This window comes from Stegostoma tigrinum, chromosome 7 (genome assembly GCF_030684315.1).
Source record: "Stegostoma tigrinum isolate sSteTig4 chromosome 7, sSteTig4.hap1, whole genome shotgun sequence".
Classification (NCBI taxonomy): Eukaryota; Metazoa; Chordata; class Chondrichthyes; order Orectolobiformes; family Stegostomatidae; genus Stegostoma; species Stegostoma tigrinum.
The window spans coordinates 59,548,231-59,572,892 of record NC_081360.1 but is presented as its reverse complement, the minus strand read 5'-3'; the positions used below and the strand labels follow the sequence as shown (position 1 = coordinate 59,572,892).

The 24,662-nt window shown below is 37.8% G+C and overlaps 1 protein-coding gene across 5 annotated transcripts in view; it reads left to right on the top strand.

Annotated features, from left to right (window-relative positions):
- Nucleotides 1-24,662, top strand: part of itgb6 (integrin, beta 6) — a 91,457-nt gene that overhangs the window by 13,940 nt on the left and 52,855 nt on the right. For 3 of the 5 annotated variants that reach the window (XM_059647313.1, XM_059647311.1, XM_059647310.1), the window contains exons 1-8: nucleotides 5,689-5,850; nucleotides 6,274-6,356; nucleotides 7,009-7,213; nucleotides 7,792-8,038; nucleotides 9,994-10,159; nucleotides 10,282-10,443; nucleotides 16,644-16,739; nucleotides 24,364-24,453. In XM_059647313.1, the coding sequence (XP_059503296.1) occupies nucleotides 5,790-5,850; nucleotides 6,274-6,356; nucleotides 7,009-7,213; nucleotides 7,792-8,038; nucleotides 9,994-10,159; nucleotides 10,282-10,443; nucleotides 16,644-16,739; nucleotides 24,364-24,453 (1,110 nt within the window). In that variant the 5' untranslated portion in view covers nucleotides 5,689-5,789. Of the gene's footprint in view, nucleotides 1-5,539; nucleotides 5,640-5,688; nucleotides 5,851-6,273; nucleotides 6,357-7,008; nucleotides 7,214-7,791; nucleotides 8,039-9,993; nucleotides 10,160-10,281; nucleotides 10,444-16,643; nucleotides 16,740-24,363; nucleotides 24,454-24,662 lie in introns of those variants that run through there. The other 2 variants (XM_059647312.1, XM_048534799.2) reach the window with 2 other exon arrangements.

Sequence of the window (24,662 nt, the reverse complement as noted above, 5' to 3'; positions counted from 1 at the left end):
CATATGCCTAACTAATACCCACTTAAATGCCCCTAATAAGGCTGACTTCATCATCCTCTCCAGCAATGCATTCCACACCCCTATCACTCTCTGTGATACCTCTGATGTCTCCCCTATATTAACATACACTCATTTTCAAACTATGCCCCCTTGTAAAAGCTACCTGACCCCTAGGAAAAAGTCACTGGCTATACACTCTATCTATACCTCTGATCATTTTGTACACCTAAATAAATACACCTTTCTTAAATAAAAATGTCAAAACTGCGCACAATATTCAAGGTGTGCACGTACTGATGTCCAGTATAACTGAAGCATAACAATTTTACCTTTATCTTCAATTCTTCTTGTAATAATTACAGCATTCCACTAACCTTCTAGATTGTTCTGTATCTACTTTTGTGCACCTGCATATCTATCTTTGAATTTAGCTACCATGCCTTTGTTCCCCTCATGGAGTGCTTTGTGTAAATTGTAAAATATTGAGACACCAGCATAGACCAAAGCAGGACTCCACTCATTACAAACAAAGACAAAAGTTGCTGGCGAAACTCAGCAGGTCTAGTAACATCTGTGTAAAGAGAAACAGTGTCGTGAAATTCTGAAGAAGGGTCACTGGACTCTAAACACTAACTCTGTTTCTCTCTCTGTACAGATGCTGCCAGACCTTCTGAGTTTTTCTAACATCCTCTCGTGTTTGCTTCAGATTTTCAGCATCTGCAATTCTTTATTTTATATCAATCATTATCCTTTTCTGTTTTCAAAAACAAAGACTTCACCTCTCTCCATCTTCTATCCACCCCCCCCCCCCTATTTATTTCAGAAACCCTTCCCCTCCCATATTTCTGAAGAAGGATCTAGGCCCGAAACGTCAGCTTTCCTGCTCCTCTGATGCTTCTTGGCTTGCTGTGTTCATCCAGCTCTACACTGCGTTATCTCAGATTCTCCAGCATCTGCAGTCCCTGCTATCTCTGAAACTTATCGACCAATTTTTTTTTTCCTGCGGTCAATTACGACAGAGTGAAATCTGACTTTTTTCCTTTACCTAAAATATGCAATACCTTTATGTATTTTTTGTCATATTTATAGTGGTAACCATTACTTTCTTTTATTCATTTAAGGGATGAGGGTGTCGCTGGCTCAGCCAACATTTGTTGCCCATCCCTAGTCATCTTTGAGAAGGTGATGGTGAGCTGTTACCTTGAACCACTGCAGTTTATTTTGCATATTTTCACATTACAACCTGTCAGTCAATTCATTGAATAGGTTCTTTCAAACTAAATCAATAATTTTGTGTTAATTAAAGAGAGCTGGTTGATTGATTTTCTTATTGTAAGATAAATATAGCATATAATTGGGCAGATTAGGAACTAAGTATAACAAGTTAAATTTATGTTGTGTTGTGTGGAGTACTGGGAGTACAAAAAGACGGTGCACTTCTCCCATCTAGGTTAGAACGCCATCGGTTTCTTATACCATTCAATTTTTAAAAAAAATTTTAGACAGTAACCTCAAGTACAGCTTGTAACGTTCACTGATTTTGCTTCACCTCTAGAATTAGCACACTTGCACCGTAAATATGTAAACTCACAAACAGGAATTAACCACACTGACCGAACTGTGTAAGATTAGATTCCCTACAGTGTGGAAACAGGCCCTTCGGCCCAACAAGTCCACACTGCCCCTTGGAACATCCCACCCAGACCCATCCCCCTATACCCCACACATCCCTGAACACTATGGGCAATTTAGCATGGCCGATCCACCTAACCTGCACATCTTTGGGCTGTGGGAGGAAACTGGAGCACCCGGAGGAAACCCACGCAGACACAGGGAGAATGTGCAAACTCCACAGAGACAGTTACCCAAGGCTGGAATTAAACTCAGGTCCCTGGCACTTTGAGGCTGCAGTGCTAACCACTGAGCCACCGTGTCGCCCTAAGCATGAGGGTTCAGCTCTTTCCTATTGATACACACATACTTTTCCCCTTCTCTTTCCCTTTCTATCCCTCAAGGGGAGTCAACCTTCAAGGAAATATACACAATCTCCCTTTCCCATAGAAATATATAACAATGCACCATATATGTTAATATATTTTAATTTCATAACTGTCATAAAAGCAGGAATCATGATAATTTATATTGTGTGTGAAGAGAATAAGGACGGCTTGGTGGCTCAGTGGTTAGCACTGCAGCCTCACAGTGCTAGGGACCCGGGTTTGATTCCAGTCTCAGGTGACTGTCTGTCTGTGTGGAGTTTGCACATTTTCCCCGTGTCTGCGTGGGTTTCCTCCATGTGCCCTGGTTTCCTCCCACAGTTCAAAGATGTGCAAGCTAGGTGGATCGTCCATGCTAAATTGCCCGTGGTGTTCAGGGGTGTGTGGATTATAGGGGGATGGGCCTAGGTGGGATGCTTCAAGGGGTGGTGTGGATTTGTTGGGCCGAAGGGCCTGTTTCCACACTGTAGGGAATCTAATCTAAACAAATAGCCATATATCTACAGCACATACCTTGTAACTGCCATCTCTAAGTTCTCTGAAAAACTGTAAGAATAGGGGAAAAGATCCATCTATTACCATTTTCTGAAGAAGGTTCTCGACCCAAAACGTCAGCTTTCCTGCTCCTCTGATGCTGCTTGGCCTGTTGTGTTCATCCAGCTCTACACTGCGTTATCTCATCTATTACTATGACTTTGTTCGATTCACTTTACTTCTCAAATGAAGTAATTCTCTCTTGGCAGCTTTCACAATGTTTTTGCCTGATAAATTTTATATATTTTACTTTATAGAGAACACTCACAGGCATGTTTAGAAATTATTCACTTGAGAAACCTTCTGTTCTACCTTCTTATTTAACACATCTACATTTGTCACAGAAGAAAAGGCAGTAGACTCAAATTTGGTAGTTTCATAATATAATTAACCATAAAAGAAACATGTCACCAAGCCCCACTAATTGTTATCTGGTTCCACCAAAATATCTCTATCCATTGTCCATGATTTGCTTTCACTACTGTCAATTTCGCCACCATTAGTACTTCCCATACAATTTTATACTGTAAATCATCCCTTGATTAGACCTCAGAGCCTCAGAGAACAAGTTTGCATCACCACCTCATTCTGGTTGGTTTTACTCAACAAGCATTTGATCTTTTTCTTTGCTTTTGTTCTTTGGCCCAATCTGCTTTTCTATCTCTATGCTTAAGTATTTGCTTATTTTCTTTCCTCCACTTTCAACATTACCTGATCTTGTCTCAAGAGAACCTTTCAGCTTCAGTTTTCCAAGCAGCAAACTATTTTTCCATCCTGTTAATTGTTATACGATGTTTCTAATTTACATCATATGAACTGCAGAACAGAATAGCAAGAGGTAAACTCTGGTCAGATTGTAAGGAATGAATGAAAGTTGAGCAACTGAAAATGTGCAGGCAACTGGACAGAATGAGGAAAAGTGATGCAGAAGCTCAGAGCAGTCTGAATGGCACTGGAGTGATGGAGGGTTTGTTAGGGAAGACAGCAAATAGAAGTTGGAGGACTGAATTAGGGAGTCAAAATTTATGGATAACTAGTTCCAAGACAGAGAAACAAATAGGAGATGTGCAGACTGCAATAGTGGACTGCAGATCCAAGCTGCACTAAGAAATCCCATGAAAATGAACATATTCATTTTCCTATTCATTCACTGGAAGTGGGTGTCACTGGCAGGGCCAGCATTTATTGCCCATCCCTAACTGCCCCTAAGAAAATGGTGATGAGCTGCCTTCTTGAACCGCTGCAGTCCACTTAGTACAGATAATACACAATGTTGTTAGGGAGGGAGTTCCAGAATGGTTGATACTTTTGAAGAGTGGCAGCTACATTTGGTAAGTAAAATGGTTTAAAAAAGATTAAATTCAAATAAGCCTATTCTGGCAGCAATAGAAAATTGTCATGTAAGTTTTACTTATAGAAACTTGTAAAGAAAAACTTAAGAGATTAAAATAATGGATAGCTCCAGAACAAACTATCTAAGAAACCACCTTTGAGATGCAAAAATATTAATTAACATTCTTTGTGGTTCTCTTCATTGTCTAGTGACAGGAAGCAGACAAAAACATGTTCTTATGGCTGTTCCCATGGCTAGTCTTCCTTTGAACGGGAAGCCAGTCTATCACCAGAGGGAATATCTTGAAGAGGACTGTTCAGTATCAAGCATAACTAGCCAGGAGATTCTCCCACTCTTACTTATCTGCCATAGACATACCAGAAGAATTTACAGATTAATTGATAAGCAGCCTGTTTGGCCACATTCTGAACGCACCTTCCAAGGCCAATGTAGCTCAGATGCAAGGACACTATGCACTGTGGTGCAAGACTTAATTGTTGTTAATGTTCGAAAGACTGAAGTCTAATTACATTTCAAAGCATATAGCATGGTATTGGAAATAGAATGTCAGTTTTAGGGTACGGGTTATGCCATTAGCACAAGAGTTCAGAAAAGCTATCTTCACTCGGAAGATGGTGAACCTGAGGAGTTCTTTACCACATAATTTTGCGCAGGCCAATTCATTGAATATATTTAAGAAAGAGGTAGATAGATTCTACACACTACAGTCGTCAAGCGTTACTGGGAGAGATTGGGAGTATGACTTTGAGATAGAGGAGCTACCATGATCATATTGAATGGTGGAGCAGGTTCAATGAGCCTAACATCCTACTCATGCTTCTACTTTTTAAATGTTCCTATGTTCATAAAATCTGCTAACTACACAATAGTAGGAAATAGGCAGGGGATTGTAAGAGAAAGTAGAAAGACAAATGAGTTAATAGAATGGACAACAGCAAAACATTGTCAATAGTGCAAACCTGAAAACAAAACTGCTGAAAATACTCAACAGATCAGGCAGCGTCTGTGAATAGAAACAGTATTTAATACTTCATTAAGCCTGTTATCGTGGAATGGGCAAATCGGGGATTAATGCAATTTAAGGGGATAAATGCAATTTAAGGGGATATTGAAATGAGTTACAGGACACAATGTTGATTCTTTTTAAGAATGGCAGTTAAATTATGTTGATGAAAATCGTTATTTTAACTTTCCAAATTCTTATTCTTCGTGTTTCGCGTGGACAAGACCCCATTGTCAACAAGTTTGCCTCTCCTAGTAATGCCGGTGACCCGGTAACTTGAGAGTCCGGAAAGATTGTTCGAGCTTGTCAATGTGCCCTCTCGCCCTTTGTACAAACACTAATAATTTGCAGCGTTACCTGTGAATCTATATTATTTTTGTTAGATGTACGGAACCATCAATTAATTCGGAAATCCCGGACTTAGAAAGTCAAAACAAAACGATCAGGACGTTGTTTGTAAGTTTTTGAACTGGCAGGTGGGCCGGATTCTCGCAGCAATGAATAGTGAACAAAATGTTACCTCTAGAGTACTTGAAATTTGCCGGAAGTGGGCAGCTCACAATGAGTTAGGTGAGCTCTCTGCCTTTCGCCAGGTACTAATCCTTACAGCTTTCTAACATGTTTTCTTCTTACCTGCCTTTACCAAAAAAGGAAGAAGGAAGCTGACGAGAAGCAAGGGTGAGCCGGCTCCACCATGGTGACCGTACTTGAGCGAGACTCCAAGTGTCAGCGATCTGCTCCACCTCCCCAGGTAGGGAACACGTCCCCTTCTCGGTGTTTGCGGCTCCACCCCCAGCCAACGCGAGGTTGCAGGTAGCAGGCTTCTCAAGGTTTCTCAAACCTTTCTTCGCCTGGAAACTCATCCTTTTCATCTGGTTACAGTGTATCCGATTCCAAAGACATGGGAGTGAACCTGGTGACAATGGTGCTGCTTCTGGCAAAAACATTGATTCGTGCAAAAGGTGAGTTTATAACATTTACTGGGTTTTGTTTTGTTTGTTACGCAGCCTAAAAGCAAATCTGCTCCATGATCTTGAGTATTACCTGAGGTATCTGATACTGTAAGTGAAATTAAATGTTTGTTTAAATTTGCATAACATTACCTCAGGTGCGCAAGTGTCATCTCCTCGCTTCGACTTTGTGAATTAGCACTTATGAATATTTCACTGATTTCTGTGGGAGAGGTGTAGATGTACTTATGCGTTATTTTAATCCATTCATTTGATCATCTCATTTCATAAAGTTTTTTTGGTCCTAATCGCCTACCTGTTCACGTTTAGCAGTCACTTCTATCAGTCAAACGTTCAGATACGTTCATTTTGGGCGCAGGCACATTATTCCCCCAGTTTAGGTCCTGGTTACTAATTCCTCCATTGTTTCCATAGCAGGTTCCTGCTCTTCTGGAAGCGCACTCACTTGTGAAGACTGTTTGAGGCTTGGGCCGCTGTGCGGTTGGTGCTTCCAGGAGGTACAACAATCACTTATAAAGGAATACCACGTCTTCAAAGGGCAATCTTTACTCTCCTTTTTTTAATGTGTTAAAAGGAAGCTTCTGTCTGTGCTGTTTACTCTTGAGTTTGACTGTGAAGTTAATAGTTAATCCATTAAAACCACAGCCTTTTCCTCTAGACAATTGCAGTCTGAACTGGAGAAAATGAATAATCCATTTCATAGATTTATAGAAAATGCGAAGGCGAGGTTCTAAAAAATGAATCCGCACCAAAAATATGGCCCTCATTTCTGTTTCAAACCGGAAATGTACACCAATTCAAACTCTATCTGTTGCTTTACATGTGCCTTTAATTCATTTAAGTGGCCTGAGGCTTCGAAAATTAGAGTCTTGAACAAACTTGTACAAATATTCCTCTCAAATTACATGACGAGTGAATGCAAGCTGATAGAACAAAATGTATGCAGCATATTGTTATAAAATGGTAGATATTCAAAAACATTAAGTATGTTTTGAAGATTCAAATGGGACATTGGTTTGGAGACATGAACATTACTGGGTGGCATACTTAAGAATATTCTTAAAGGAAATATGATTGTTAATACATTTCAAAATTCTTGCTACATTACCAAGGTAGATCTAAGCGCCGAATATGCATTATTTATCTTAGGACTTCAGCGACGATTCAAATTTTGGTGGGAGATGTGATACTCTTGAGAATCTTTCGTCGCGAGGATGTCCTCGGCAGTTTATTGAGTCCCCTTTCAGCGACCTTCGGGTTATAAAAGGCGAGCCTGTGAGTTTAAGCAGCGAGAAGAGGGACGGGATAAGGATACAAATGTCCCCACAAAAACTTGCACTTAACCTGCGACCAGGTAAACGCGATGACAAGTGGTGTTCTTGTATTTCCGCAGATGCATCTTAAAAGAAACTTCAAGCAACTTTTCACAAGGTTTCACTGTAATAATAAGTGCAGGCGGCCTGGGCAAACGATAAGTTCCTTTATAGCCTTGGAATGCCTGCATCAGAAAGCCTTGAAATTATTACAAGAGTGAAATAAAAGCGAAATTTTGGGTTTAAACATTCCGTCAAAGGGATCAATTTTAAATAGAACTGCTTTTCTTTTAAAAAATAATCATTGAATACCCACAATGCCGTGATTAACAATGTGCAAATGAAGTAAGTAAAATAATTTTATAATCTATAATGTCACTGTACTGGAAACTAACGGATAAAAATTCTGAATTTAGTTTTTTTTTATGCGGTAATGTTCCATTTCAATTGTTAACCCCTAATTGTAAATGAACAGAATGAATAAGAATTGAATCTCTACAAATCCAAACATAAAGGTAGCAGGCGTGATGTATTCGATCAGATATTTCTTTCTGATATCAACATTCAGCACCTCAAACATGGTATTTGTTTATAAATTGATCATGTAACTTTCTAACAGGCAGTCAGCTGACATTTGGAGTGGATGTGCGGCAGTTTGAAGATTACCCAGTCGACCTTTATTACCTAATGGACCTTTCTGCCTCTATGATCGATGACCTGAACAGAATTAAAGAACTGGGCTCCTCTCTCTCCAAGGAAATGGCCAAACTGACCAGTAACTTTAAACTAGGCTTCGGAGCATTCGTAGACAAGCCAATGTCTCCTTTCATCAAAACGACTCCGAAGGATTTAGCCAATCCCTGCTGGTACGCACTTTATACTGATTTTAATATACAGGGCGTATATTGATATATTCTTCAGGAGTCCAGCAAGTGTACAACAGTCAGGGTACCAAGAAGTCATTTAAAATAATCTTATTGCTAACGATCCTCTGAACTAATCCTGACCTAAGATAAATCATCTCTTTCCGACAACCCAAAAAGACGTTATACATTACTTTAGCCTCTAATGCCACCCAGTTCAAGGGCAACTGGGGATGGACAATAAATGTTGGTGTTAACAACATCCCATGAGTAAACTAAAAAAAAACATTTTATTCCAAGTCAAAGTTGCTGTTCTCCTAAACCACTGAAAATTATTGTCCCTAACCTGTTGAGTCCATGAATACATCAAAGCAGGGATCACCAGACACTTGCAATAATAGGGATCGTGCAGGATGGAGCAATCAGTCCTGGTGCAGCTCAATGGTGGAACAGATTGCAAGGGCTTTTTCTAATGCTATTATATTACTGCGAAAATGTTTCCACCCTTAAAATTGGTACAAGACCAACATTTTACACTTTAAATCCCAAGTGTTAAAAGAACCCAAGTAGCAGTTGGCAGCTTTTTCAGTTTGCAAAGGTATGAATCAGGTGCAACCATTCGAGAGTAAAACTTTTCAAACAGTTAGAACTGGATGGAGAGAAAAAAAGCTAAATAGACTAAGACTTTCTGGGGAGAATGACTTCCAATTTGCTTACCTCCAGAATAGATTTTGTCTTTACATGTGTAACATAATCAAGAACATAGATGGTATTAAATGAGCTAATTACCTGTTACTACTGAAACTCTACCGGCATATGCAAATTGCATCGTAAAGCTAGAGTAATAGAGTTCAAAACTGCTTTTGTTAGGAATAGACTCAATGCATGTAATAAATAATTTTCAGAGACAAACAGCTCAATTGCTGGAACTTAACAATTATCAAATAGTTATAAGGATGGTTACTCTATCAATGACCAGAATTAACTTTCTACTGTCAATTTACTTCATATCTACCAAGCAAATACAGCAGTCCTATGTCATTCAGTGCATGTGCATTGCAACAAAATTTGATCCAATGTAATTGTCACCCCATGTTTATCAATGAATTTTTGTGTGGGAATATTCTTTATTATCTGAATTTAAGGGAAATCTAGCCAATTAGCTTCAAGACTATAAAAATAAATGGATTTATATAACTTTGGATTATATAAATAATACAATTCAAAATGTATATCTATCTCACAAGTTATACCTCTTTTTAGTTTCATTAATATTACAAATATCAATTGTGGACATCTTTATTCCACTGCTTCAAGCTGCATTGCAAAAAGATTTGCATCAGATAGTGATGCTATGTTTTTATTATAATCCATAAGTTCTAACTTGGCTATGAAAAATTGATATGAAAATTCCTGAGGAAATATCTCACACCATTTGGGTACAATGTCAAACTGGATTGAAAATGTGCTCCTCGGTTCTCTTCCTTTTCCAGAATTGTATCTACATTAAATTAGCACATTTAAAGAATGTTGGGTATGCCTGCTGCACTCAAAGCATTTAAACACATGAACATAATAAAAAAAACAAGTTACCTCCAGTTGATATTGAATACAATACAAAAGTGAGCTATGCTAATAATTGCTCTTCATATGTTAGGTAGAAATGATATGTTCAGTGCTCTGATTTTCTTTGTCTGACTGCAAAATGATACAATCATGACCGTGCAACTATTTTCTCACAGTTTATATCAAGGATAATGCTATAAAATTCACATTATCATTATTTACAGGATTTGCCCTTTCCTGATTTTAAAAAAAACAAGTTTCTTTCAACTGATTGTGCAAAACTCTGCTGTTCTGCTTTTCATGACATGCTTAATATTTTGCAAACTCACCTCCTGCTACATTCGGAACTTCATTTTGCATGGAACTGGAAAAATATTGTTTTCTTTAAATAGGACTCAGGACACAGAATGTTTGCCTACATTTGGTTATAGACACATGCTTTCGCTGACTGAAGACACAACAAGATTTAATGAAGTTGTTCAAAAACAGCAAATTTCTGCAAATGTAGATGATACTGAAGGAGGATTTGATGCAATATTACAAGCAACTGTCTGTAAGGTAAATTAAACTCTTGAATATATCTAGCTGTACCTTTAGACATTGTCATGCAGATCGGGAACAAACTGATTAAAGTATCAACAAACAATTTGATGAAGTATTAAAAATAATCTCTATTTTAGGAAAAAATTGGTTGGCGTAATGATTCCTTACACTTGTTGGTATTTGTGACTGATGCTGATACCCATTTTGGAATGGACAGCAAGTTGGCTGGAATTGTCATCCCTCATGATGGAAAATGCCACTTAGACAATGAGAACAGATATGCCAAGTCAACAGCAATGGTAATGTTTATAAAAATGCTTTTCTTTGAATTGAAAATCATTTATTTTGGAAGCAAAAAGGAATGGATGCAAAATAGACTTTGTGGGCTACCTAGGTTCCATTCAAAATTTAAAAGTTCTCAAAATTCTTAAGTTAAATTGCTATAATTTAAGTTTCTGAACAGACTAGAAATACTTAACTCCTAGCAAAACTCTCAATGTTGTTTGAAACATATATGATGTTAATTTAATTTAATCTTCTAAGTTTTGATCGGTGTTGATTTTTCAGTGTAATTTTCCAAGACCTGCATTCTTCAATTCACAAAATATCACAACCTGGAGGATACTAGATGTTTAACTGACCCGATAATTTCATAACAATGAGTAAAACGTTGTGTTGTATTGCGGCGCAAGAACTATATTTGGTCCTCATTCGTACTCAGTGACAGAATATTGGTGTCTTGATTGCTATGCACCAAGTGTTTCTCTAACATAACCTAGTAGTGTTATGAAAACTAGTTTGATGAATAATAAAAATTTTCCTTTTGAAAATATCTTAGCTAGTTCCTTAAATATTTGTATATTTACTTTAGCCATATGTTCCTGCAGTCTTAGTAAAAACTGCTTCAGGGAATTTGCATGTACGAAGATGGTTTAATTTTTACTTTTTCATTTTTGTTTGTCATTTCTCTCCTAATCCCATCTTGCTTTCTTCCTCTTTCTCGCTATTTCTGTAGAAGAATTGATAATGAGTTTTCTGTTTTAACTAACATTTTCTGACTCAGATTAAGTAATACTGATTAAAGATTCTTCAAGGCCCTCTTGTGGTGCAATGGTAGTGTCCCTAACTCCGGACTGTAAGTTGCAGGTTCAATTTCTACATGCTCCAAAGGTATGTGATAATACTTTTGAGCAGGTTGATTAGAAAAATAGATCAAATAAAAATTCTTCAGCGAGCTGTTTTGGTGTGGTAGTAATGTCCCTACATCTCAGCTAGGAGGCATGGGTTCAAGTTCCATCTGCTCCAGAAATGTGGAATAATATCACTGAACAGTTTGATGAAAAATACCTAAAAATTTTTTAGATTGATTTGTTCAAGAAAAGAGGTATGTAAATGTTCACAGATTCCCATCCCCTGTAGAGGGTGCTGAATCTAAGCTTAGTCAGCTTACTACATTTCTTATGAGCCCTGGGCAATAGTTTTTTAATGTATTATTTCTAGCATCCATTATTCACCATTATCCTTTTCTTGAATAATTTATGAAAAAAATCTTTTTTTCCGTATTACTTTGGGCTGTTAAACACAAGCTATGCATTTGCCATTAATTTAGTAGTCACTTGTACTATTCCTCAAAATTCTTTGAGCATTTCTCTGTTTTAATCAGATAAGAAAGTGGTTATTATTCATCTCTTTTTAACCCCTTTTTTAGAGGGGGAAGGCAATTTTTTTCTGTTTTAAGCAGGCAGCTTTCACACTTGATGTAAAAAATAATCAAAGAGCTGCCGATGTTCGCAATCAGAAGCAAAAAGCAGAGATTGCTGGAAAAACTCAGGTCTGGCAGCATCTGTAGAGAGAAAACAGAATGAGTGTTTTGAGTCCAGAGACCCTTCTTCAGAACTGATTTTAGCTTGTAAAAGGTTGGTATATTTGCTAAAGGTGGGGTGGGGGTAGGGGTGTAGGAGTAAATGATTGGTGGAGACAGAGAAAGAGAAAAACAGTTGCGCGAAGGAAAGGAGCACTTAAGTTAAACTTAGTTAAGGAAGGTGAGAGCAAATTCAAAATAATTAAGAAAAGTGAACACCTAACAAACACAAATAGCATGGGTAAAAATGTTTAACAAGAAAGGGAGTGAGGAAAAGCTTGTCTAGTACAGGTAAGAATGATAAAAGCAATTTCAACCCTTGATCTCTAAAGTCCCTTCGGTTGCGAGAATAGGAAGACTGTGAGTCCTACTGTTTAGCTATTGTCTTATTGCTGCAGATATCCTAGAGTTCTCAGTGAAGCATTGTTCTCGCTTTTCATCTGGTCACTAGTGCGCGTGTGTGTGTGTGTGTCTGTGTGTGTGCTTGTGTTCGTGTGCATGTGTCAGACAGACAGAGTGAGTTTCATCCAGATTCTTGCTTACTGATACAATTTCTCTTGTCTCTGCTGTGCTGCTGAGATGCAGCTGTCAGTAAAGGTCTATTTGCACATTCAAGATGAGTAGTCCTCAAATGACCTTTCATCTCCATGTATAACTTCATGAAATGTGTGAATCATGCAGGATATAGAGATTCTAGTTACCACACCCTTTTAGATCTTGGGTTAATTTCAGCTCAGACTGTTGTTTACTCATGGGTTTGTTAGCTTGGCTCAACCTGGTCAGGTAATCACAGCAGCCATGTTAAGTCAGTACATGTAAGTCTCAGGCATTTATGCCAAATGACTTAAGTCGAATCTTGACAGTCCATTTTCAATGTGATCATAATATTCCTTGGACTCAGCATAATTATGACAGGTTTACAATTAACTTGTCCACTAATCATAAGTGAGCAGAAGGATGGATCACTTGACAAACATTGGCTGTGGTTTTCCAACCTGCGATTATCTATAAGAATGCGAATAAAGAAAAGGGAGATTCATTTGTGTGATTCATAATCTTAATAATCATCCAAGAAACAAATCATTGGTCCTGTCATTTCAAGTAATAAATAGAAGGTTTTAAAGACATGTAATAGTGCTGGATATTAGTAATTCCTTGCTGGTACAAAGCTTAAACATTGCCAAGAAAAGAAACAACATCTAAAGTTTTACACATTGAACTCACCAGGGAAGGGACAAATAAACTAAACTTTGAAAGGGAACACCAATTTATACAGCATAAGAATGCTGGTTGTTTGGACATGCAGCTGGATCTGCAAACAGTCAGTCTTATCTAGCTGTTTACTAAAAATCAAAAGGACTACAGATGCTGTAAATCAGGAACAAACACAGAAGTTGCTGGAAAAGCTTAGCAGGTCTGGCAGTATCTGTGAAGAAAAATCAGAGTTAACATTTCAGGTTCTGAGGAAGGGTCACTGGATCTAAAATGTTAACTTTGATTTTTCTTCACAGATGCTGCCAGACCTACTGAGTTTTTCCAGCAATTTCTGTTTTTGTTTTAGCTGATTAAAGCTCGACCAGATAGGTAGACACTGGCCAGGGTGTTGCATGTGGAATGCATCAGGAAATTGCAATTTCCATAACCTTTTGCAATGAAAAAGGTGTGACAATATGCACAATATTTATTTGGCTACAAAGAACAGGATCCTGTGTGTGAAAATACATGTTGTGACTAGAATTGAAATGCACTGCAAGCCTAAATAATACTCCTAAATTAATTTCTGGTGAAATTCTTTAACACAATCTGGATAATTTAGTAAATGTTGTCCAACAGCACAATCGTATCTAATGCTGAAGAGTATGTTGTGAGTTTTGCAAGCACAGGCTTATTGAGTACCGTCAGCAAGCTTCGCACAGTTAAGAGAACTAATTATATGTACTCGGCACAACATGATATATCACGTTAATCATTTGTGCAATAGAGCAACTTTTTGATTTGACAGCAATATCTTTTTAGTGGAGGACACCATTCCAACGTTTGTGCTATGTAACAGTGCCAGATGGCTAACTTCACTTGTTGCTCAACTTTTTGGGTCACTTTCCTTTTCCAGGATGAACTGACGTGAATTGGGTACCTTTAAAGTGCCAAACATTGTGCCATAGACCCATTGAGTTTACACAATGTGCAGTGGGTGCTGATTTGATCAGAATAGCCATTAGCTCACAGAATAATTTTGATACTTTCTTATCTCAGCATCAAGCTTAACAGTGATCAGATGGATACGGCTCTATTCACATAGTTACCAGTAAGGTTAATCATATTGCTTGTGGAACTGTAGGAGTCCCAGTTTCTATACTGACTAGCGAATGTAAGCTTGCAGTCGATAATATTAAAGAACCTGCTGACAGATTTCTTGTCTAGAACATAAGGAAAACATGCTCATTTGATTGCTTCATTTCAATGGTAGATCTGAGTGCAGGATAGAGTTTATTAAGATATGTGAATAATTGTTTGGATGCAGTTGTGCCGTCAAATATTGCAAATGCATTTTTTATGTATGGGACATACGCAAGGTCAAAGAGTCTTGTGCTCATTCCCTTGAAGACATGCTTTTCATGACCATCAAAGATGTTAGAAATGGCTGGGCATGGAGGAGATTCCATAGCACATTTACTCACTATATCATGGCAATCGAGATGTATCGCTGGTTGTATGAATCTGTTTTCATAAAACCCATAGTCTTAGCAACATAGGCAATTCAGTTCAGGTCTAACAACACCATGCACACACAAATAGATGGTATGATATTTAATTCTATATTCATGTGAGTAATGAAACCCTATTGCAACCTTGCAACTGCTCCCTTTCTGAATTAAAACTGGCGTGCCAAACAAATTCTTTGGACAGACTCCTCATAGATCTTTAATTCTTTGGAATTAGTATATTTTACTTCAGTTATAAAGAGTCTGTTAAAGCTTTAAAGATGTTCCAAAAGTTCTGGATTTGGATTTCAGATTCTAACTACAGTTGAAATATTTTACCAAACCCTGTATTAATTACATTTCAAGAGCAAACCTGTACCTACCTTTAATAAATAGACTCTGACTCATTCAGCATTTACTTTATGTCGCGGGTATTATTGATTACGATCTTTGTGACAATTGTGCACTGGGAAACAATTATGAATCAGAGCCATGTTTTATACTGTCCCAAATATTTTTTTGGTCTGATTTCAAATTTCTCACAATCTCTTTTCTTCCAGTTTAGCATGGAATTTACCAAAGTCATGAAGTGGAGATGATTTTCTTTAATTGTTTATTATTCAGGTATATTTATGGACCATGATTAGAATTTTCATGTTCAATCTATTTTAGTTGTATTCTGTAACATGCTTTTTTTGTGTTCATTTATTCAGCAAAACATTCCAGGGTGCTTCAATAGAAAACATGGACATGATACCAAGGGCTGAATTCTACTAAAAATCAGCTAAATGTCAGTTTTGGGGAGTTACATGGAGGGCTTTTCTCTGTTACATCTAGTGGGTTTTCTCTCATTGCTCTCTGCAGCTTGTCTCATTAGCTATGTACCATTAGCTATGGAACCCCGACTTGCATTCTCGTGTGATCAGCAATGTCTGGCGTACATGTAACTACTAGGACCTCCTCGGAAACAAGGCCCCTGTGCCATTGTTAAAGCTCAGCTGTGCACCCCAGGTCAAACGCTGTGGCCAAGACTGCCCTTCACTGGACACCTTGTGTGAGGAGATCAAAAAACAAATGCTTCTGAGGACATATTAGTGTCCTGGCTGATATTTCATCGCAAATAGAAGTACACATTTGTACATGTATTATTATTTGAGAAACAAGCTCCTCAGATTAGTAGTCCTCAGCTTTATCCAATCCGAGAACCCTGTCTAAGGGAGTGCTAATCTTCCCCAATGCCCAGTGTAATTGAACATCTTCATATTGTTCAATGTGGAAGAATTGCACATTGGAAAGCCTTCAAATGGTTGAAAGTATTGATTTTCGTTCAGTGACAGCAAAGCAAGGGATAAATATACAAATCTGCATTTGCCTCTGGTAACAGACAGGGCCTGCTTATTTCTAAGTAGCAAAAAACTTACAGTCAATGAGCAATCACTGCATCCAACTTGTATCGATTCAAACCAAATGCCAAATAAGTCCTGTTTTGCTGAGAATGTAGTGTGAACCTGTTGCCAACTGGTGTGGTGAAGACTGATTACCAGTACTTCTACAAGGGAAAGCTGGACTTAGAGCCATAGGGTCATGGACCTGTTCCTCGCTGAAATGGACAAAATCTTTCATTGTGAAAGAATTAGGTGTTTGTAGTATGAATTATAACTACCACAAGCTCTTGAACTAGCTTTCTTTTATCTAAATGACTTGAATTTTCTATTTTTTTTCTAATTGGCTTGGGATTTACTTCAGTCTTTTTCCTTTCCCAGGAATTACATGGCTGTAGGTGGTACGCTGTGCACTCACGCAGAATTGTATGTGACCTGCTGGATGCAGCAATAAATCTTTTTCTGACGATTATCTGTGTATGCTTGGATAATGTTCTGCTGTATTATAAATTTCCTAAATAATTTCATCTTACTTCTTTTCTCTATATTTGTAGGAATATCCCTCACTTGGGCAACTCATAGAAAAGCTTGTGGAAAATAATATCTTGCTGATTTTTGCTGTGACAGATAAGCAGCTGAATACGTACAAGGTAAGTCTTAATTCAGTATTATAACTGGAAGAATTAAGATATTTCAATGGCTGATAAGTAACATATTTAAAGAAAATTTCTGAAGGCCAACATTCTATAAGAAAAACAATGAATTTGCATTTCAAACAGAGTTAAAGTCTAATAGAAGAGGATACTCTGCACAATAAGGGATCACCATAGGATTTTTTGACAAACATACCACTGAATATCTACAGCTCAGAAGTGCAATGGATTAACAGATACAGTAGATGAAAGTTGCTATGATTACAAAATCTTGCTTTATTGCATATGTTACGGAGGAAGGAATAAGATATTAATGGTGTGTGGGAAGAGTTAATTAGAGTTGGAAGAAGCTTATGTGGAATTATACACACAGGAAGAGAACATGTGTGTCAAATCAAACATCCCTGCCGATGATTCAATGTGATCTTTGATTTTGTGCATGACTGTTATGCACTGTATTGTTAGAATTTAGACAACTTTCTAGCCTTAGGGCTATTTTCATGTTCATGCAGGCTTCTTTGAATCTACCAGACAGACATGATTTGTTCAGAAAGCCACAGAATGATGCAGTGTAACCTGGAAAGCAGTAAAACTTTTCTTTCAAAATCACAAATCAGCCTTTCCAAGTGATTGTATGAAAGGCCAAGATGCCTTTTGCAAGGAATAATTTCAGGAAAAATAATGATGGAAGTTTCCCTGCATGATGTACTTCAGTTATTTGCATTCATCAAGATATGCCTGCTCATGTGTGCCAATTTTTGACAGGAATTCAGAAAACATTTTGGGTAAACAGAGATATTCCCAAAGTGTGAGTTTATATTTGAGCAGAAAATCCAGATCAGTTTTTTGCAAACTGGTATCAAATTGTAAATGAAACAGTACCAATTGAATAAATTATACTTCATAAGGACCAATTTAATTTCTCTTCTCCATACTGTGTTTTGGATCATAAACATTAGGTTTTGGAAATTAAAAACATTTCTACTTTGGTAATCTGTGCCAGTGACAATAACTCATATAATGTATTAGATGCATAATAAAGTTCCCATTGCTCCCAGCCCAAACATAGAATAAGAATCCTCTACTGCAGTGAGCGCCATTTCCATTACACCAGTCATCTTGTGGATGTTTTGAGATTGCAAATTTGACGCCATACATCCTGTACTGAAGGAAAAACTTGCACTGAAAATCATAAAAGATAAAATTTAGATGTCAAAATTCCTTCTCCACACAAACTAATGAAAGAGATATTAATTGGCTCAGTTCAGTTTGGCTTCAAACTCGGCTATGTCAGTGAACAGTTAATGTATTCTAAACCATTGTCCCCACCATTCTGCTGTGTTTAATCCCCAAGAAATGGTTAGTGGCTAATGAGCATTGAAAATGTAATCAAGGTGTGTAATTGATGGTTTATCTGAATCTATTTATCAGTAATCATTTGAATTAACAAATACTTAAAAGCCATGAAAATAATTTTTTCTGAGACAATACACAGGAGCATTGGATTGTCTGTGTGTCTTACATATTAGAAAATTAAAAGCTTACACATGAAAAGAATGTCTCTGATTTTTCAATATCCAGTGTGCGCCTAAGATCCCATGAACCTGTATACAGATCCAAAATAATTTTTGCTGTATATGTACAATAGTGTACACAGTGCAAACAAAATCTAACTGTAGTTCTGGTCTGGCCCTTGACATTTAGTCCTTGAATCTAACCGTAACCACCCATCCAAATGCAGCTTCTTTCAAAGAGCCTGTGCTCTACCTAGACTATGACAACAGTCCTTACTTCCAAAGTGACTCACCTGTGTTCTATACATCATAAACAAGGAAATATGTAATTTTATCTTTTATTTGTTCATGGTAACGCTTTGCCCACTATTGTAGAACATGCCTTCAGCCTAGCATACAATATCGGTGAGTCAATATTAAGCAGACTGTTTCAGCAGTTAATGGTGACTTAACTGCTTCCCAGGTGCTGTTTGACCTGCTGTGCTTTTCCAGTCTCACACCTATAGACCTTTGTTTCCAGAGTCTGTCATCTTTACTGTGTCCTTGTCCTAAAATTAAACAATATTATTACAAAGCATAGATCAGTAATCTTAAGGATTACTGATTGTGCAAACAGTTAAAAAAAGTGAGGATTTTATACCTGTTGAGCTATTACAGCTTTAGCACATCATTGGTGGCTGGTTAGACAAACTTTCCTAAGACACTGTGGGATGAATTTTACATGTTTTCAAGGAATGGCATGCCCTAACATGGTAGGTGGGCAGATGCTGCATTTGGCAAACCGTCTGTCATATTTAAAAGTAAACTGAACTTGTTAATAGAGAGAGAGATAATGGGAACGGCAGATGCTGGAGACTCCAAGACAACAAAATGTGAGGCTGGATGAACACAGCAGGCCAAGCAGCATCTCAGGAGCACAAAAGCTGACGTTTCGGGCCTAGACCCTTCATCAGAGAGAACTTGTTAATAAGCCAGTTGACCCTGATAATTACATTGTATGTTTGGCTTGGGCAGGTGCATGGGATTGGACAGACTCCTTTTTTAAAAATAAGTTTTTAAAAGAGTGAGTAATGTGTAATTCAAACACTCTGAGGTGCCTTCATTGCGACACCAGGTGGGAGTGGGCAAACACCACTCCCAAAGATAGTACTTCTCCTTTCCTACACTCCTGCCAGCTCTATAAAATCCACAACCCAAACACCTCAGCAACCCTCCCTGAGTTGATCAGATTCTTCCTGACCATTACCCTGAACTGACCACATTCCAGGGATCCATTGAGCTTTCTTAGAACTGGTTACAGACCTCACAATGCCCACAGGTAAGCTCCTGGCACTGCTCGAAATGCTGACCAGTCAGATTGGCTCCTCCATGGGGCAGGGGACCTATGCAACCAACATTTTATCCTTGCCCCAGCACATTACAAGTGCAGGTGGGCTTTTTAGCAGGCTACCTAGGGGTTGCTGGCTTTTCTTCAGGTATGTTCTCACTCAGTAAAACTTTGTCCAATAAGTGTGACCTCTGAAGGCTAAGAATCCAACAGTACAACACAGATGCAGCACCTGTTCTCTCCTTTGAATAGGTATACTGAAGTAAGTGTGGAAGATTCATTGATTGCACTGTAAAATTTCCAATTTTATCTTAGATGTGATCCACTTATAGAGATGGCACTTTGACACGTTATTATTTATAATCATTAGTTCCATTCATACATTTTTCTTCAGGGGCATATCTACCAATGTAGAAGCGCAACAGAATTGAGTAATAGCTTGAACAAGCTGGCAGCTTAATTGCATGATTAACATGCAGTCTTTGTAAAGACCTAAAACCTCTTAGTGGCTTCAGCATTCAAGGTACATGAATAATATCTGCCTGTGAAAGAACCCAAAATGATAGCTGCTACTCAAACAATGAGTGTGTGACAGGCTACTTTATATGAGCAACCGCTGAGTGCCATCAGTTCAGTTGTTGCTCTCTCCTCTTGTGGACATTGCAATGTAACAACAACTGGAAGAATAATAGAACTGGAAGAAATCCTCAATAACTGTATTGCTGCCTTCAGATTGTGATTGAATAACAGAAATATAGGAACTAAACTGAAGAGGATTGAATGAGGACCTTCCAAAACCTAATAAAACGGTCAGGATTACAGAGATGAACATCTGAGGCTGATGTTTTATTCAGAATTGTGTGACACTGGGCTGAATCTTACTTTTTTTTGGAGTGTCAATTTTGTTAGGGTTTTAGGAGGTTTTCACAGCATGGCCTAGCAGGATCTTTCATCATATTTTACCAATATGCCTTATTAAGTAACTACCCCACCCCTATGATATCCTTCTCACTGAATTTCAGCCCATTCTCAGAACAAATCACCAGTGCCAGAGTTGACCGGCAGCCCCGGTGCCAGCCCCATCTTTAAAAGCCCATTGTGCACCCGGGCAAGCACTGTCAGACCAGGGCTGCCTTGAGCACTTGTTGACATTTGCCCTCTCACAGCAGACAGGAGAAAAATCAGTGTTCCACTTTACAGACAGAGACATGGAGATTCTGCTGCACTGCATGATCTAGGCACAGGACATCCTCTTACTCCGGAGGCCATGACACCACAACATGCCAAATTGGTCCAAGATTACCCTCTGGATTATTGCCATCTAAAACGACGCAAAACATTGTAGGGAGAAGGGCAATCAGCTTCTGCACTCAGACAGGGTAAGCGATACCATTTTCTTTCTACTATCTCACACTTCCTTTTTGTGACTGCAAACAGACCTCCCTCTGAGTCAAAAAAATAACGAGTTGCTCCTGAAGTCAATTTACTCCTTGTCAGATTTCTTGTACAATTCTGCCACATTTTTCACTGTAGCCTATATTGTTCAGGGCCACTATGTATATTGTGCAGGAATTAAATATTTAACAAAGAATCCGGAAAAATAAGTTATCATTACTTGAACATATCAGGGAAGTCAGCAGCTTATTGGTGTAGCAGAAATTCCAACCCAAACATTTTACTGCTGAGACAAATAACCAAATAATTTATTTCGCTGCATTTGATTGAGGTATAAATGTTCTCCACATGCTGAAAGGACTTCCTTTTTCTCCTTCAAATATTACAACAGGACCATTTATATCCTAGGAAGAAGTAGATGTGGTGTTATTTTACATTTCATTTGACACGAACATCCCTACAACGGTGCTTCTCCAACTTTTTCTCAAAGGGACCCCATGTTGAGACTTGAAAATTGTCATGGCTCCCTCAATGTGATCTGTGAGAGTAAAAACCCATTAGTGGAAAAGCACAGCTGTTGTAACTTGGCCTGAACTCCCTGGTAGCCATTTCGGCCTCAGATCTCATACCTAAGACATTAACTTGTGAACCCCTCTTGGGGGTCCTGACCCCATTTTACAAAACTCTTCCCATATCATCCTGAAATACCAGCCTAATTCATGTAATTGGACTGAAACCATTATGCTTGGAACTTGACTGAACTTGTAGGCCTTTCAATGAACTACTGCCACGTGATAGGGGTGTGTTGGAAGGGCCATTGATTTTTTTATAGCTGACTGCTAGTCTGAATGAATATGGTTTCAATTGTTTGACATGTCAAATTTATTTGTTCAGAACATAATTTCTCTTTTCAAAAATGCATATTTGTGATTCATGAAACTGAGCAGTGGTAAAGAGAATAGTTTGGAATTAATAAGTTATATTAAAAGAAATGAAAAAAGCACTCTCTTTAAACTTGCAGTTGGAAGTTTAGCTGTCAGGAGGGAATGTTCGGTAATGTTCTCTTCCTCTGCCCTTCTAGAAATTCTTTTCAGATCAACGAGTTATATCTGACCTGGTTTGCAATTTCTCTCAATGGCATTTCAAAAATTAACAATAATTTTCTCACTTAAAAAAAAACACAACATTATTTTAGATTCCAGCATCTCAACAGAATTTTACTGTCATCCAAATTGATTTTGGTCAGCAGCCTGAATTATCTCAACCACTGATCATTATATTCAGTTTTTCATATTGTTTTGTTGCTCAATGCTGAATGGCACATTAAGGATGTGCTTTAACTTGTAACTTCAGCCTTTGCTGCAGAAATTGTTTTCTTTCCTGTTCACTCTTAATATTCATTGATTAAGACCTGCATTGGCAAATGAGCAGAGTTCTACATTATTAAACAGTTGATTCACGTAAAATAAAGAATGTTGAACAAACATCATGGAATGGTCAAACAGCTGTTTGAAGCTTTGTTCAATACTTTGGTGTATTACACATAAGCAATGTATATTTAGGTTCTTGACCAGCATCGTTTGAAATCAAGATTTTGAAAAATAATTGGTCCAACTAATTTGTACAGTTCATTATAATAGTTTGGGATATTCTTCAACACGATGTAGATTTGCCATTTGATTATTGATCTTTACATCTGCAAGCTCACCAAATGCAGTTTCTTTCCATATGATGTAAAGATTGTGTATTCAATACTGAAGTACAAACACAAGCCCCTTTTGAGACAACTGAGGGAAATAACTTGTGACTAGTAGTTATGTTCTTGATGTAAACTGTGTTTTGTATACATCTTGGGAATCAACTATTTCCTTTTTTAATTTATTTTGTTTAATTCTTTGTGATGTTTACAGATCTTGTGTTCCTGTAACATCACAGCTCATTGTCAGTGCTCTGGCAAACACATAATCTTACTCTTCCCCAAAACAGCAAGAATAAACTTAGAAACACAGACAAATGAATACATATCAGAGATAATAGGAACTGCAGATGCTGGAGAATCCAAGATAACAAGGTGTAGAGCTGGATGAACGCAACAGGCCAAGCAGCACCTTAGGAGCAGGAAAGCCGACGTTTCGGGCCTAGACTGTTCATCAGAAAGGGTCGAGGCCCAAAACGTCAGCTTTTCTGCTCCTAAAGTGCCGCTTGGCCTGCTATGTTCATCCAGTTCCACACCTTGTTATCTCAAATGAATACATATGTTTGGATGAGAGCAGCTGAGTGAATATTCTCCATTATATCGGGCTGGCGTGCATGTATGTTGTCGCTACAGCATGTCCCTCATGAAAGTGAGGAACCTTTTTGCAGTTGATAAATATAACATTACTACAATGTTGGTACGATTTGGAGTGTGGAGTTTCACAATTTATTTGTGCTGCTGAAACAACATTTACTCATGGTTTCTGCTCATTTCTTTTGCATCAACTACATACTGATATTGTGTATTTTGTATCTCAGATCTATACAGAGATGACACTAGTGTTATGTGCGTAGCAGGCTTTTGTTCATAGAGCTTTGAAAAGTCGATTCCAAGCTTCAGCTTCCAGCTCGGTCTACAGCTTTGTTTCCATTTCTGAGTCTACACCCAGTCTGAACCAATCAAGTCTCATGAGCATTAATAGCAGACTCCTATAGTCAAACACATGATAATTGAACTTGACAATGTGTACAGATATGTTGAAACACACATTGAAACAATTGACTCAATTAACTTAATTAGATTAATTCTTGTTTGCTGTATATTCACTGATGCATTGAAGAACTGGAACCTAATTTTCAAAATCATTTCTCTTTTTATATTTGTCCTGTTATTTGAATTGCTGATTGACCAGAGCAAAACATATAATCATTTGTTATTTTAAACAAGGTGTTTGTTGTCCACCTGTATTTCTCTGGCTTAATGGTAGTAGCCTTTTTACATTTTGCAATGTGTTGTAGGTTGATTTAATATTTGTGTCACTTTAGTCACCAATATATTGCACATAGCATTCATTCATCTATGAATACTTAAAAACAGTTACAGGCTCGACAGTGTTATATTTCACATCATTTCAATTTTGAAAGTTATGTCTGTTGATCCTACAGTATTAAATTCCAGTTTGTGAACAGGTAAAATGTATAAGTAAATAGCAGTCCACATTTCCAACTAAAGTCAGTTGATTTACAGAAACTGACTACATTGGTTATCTTCCATTAATATTAGATTTTGTCATAGTCTTTCACATTTTTAGGAATAAAGATGCATACTTATGATTACACAGCAATTTATTTTATGGGAGCATCTGTTGCTTTTAAAATTAATTTTCACTTAATTGTTACATCCTTGTAGAATTATGCAACACTAATACCTGGTGCCACAGTGGAGCCACTCGCAAGTGATTCTGGAAATATTCTTCAATTGATTATTAAGGCCTACAAGGTACATTTTTGTATTTTTGGCACTGAACAGAAAAAGAAAAAGTCCAATACCAGTTATCGTGATCACATTTATGATTAATTAGCTCATTTCTTTATAAATATTGGGACCTTTAGTGAAGTCTGACATCTAGCCCTTGTATTTAAGTTCAGGTTTGAATCAGGGTTAAACAGCCAGCATCCATATCAACACCAGCATGGGGGCCAGACCAG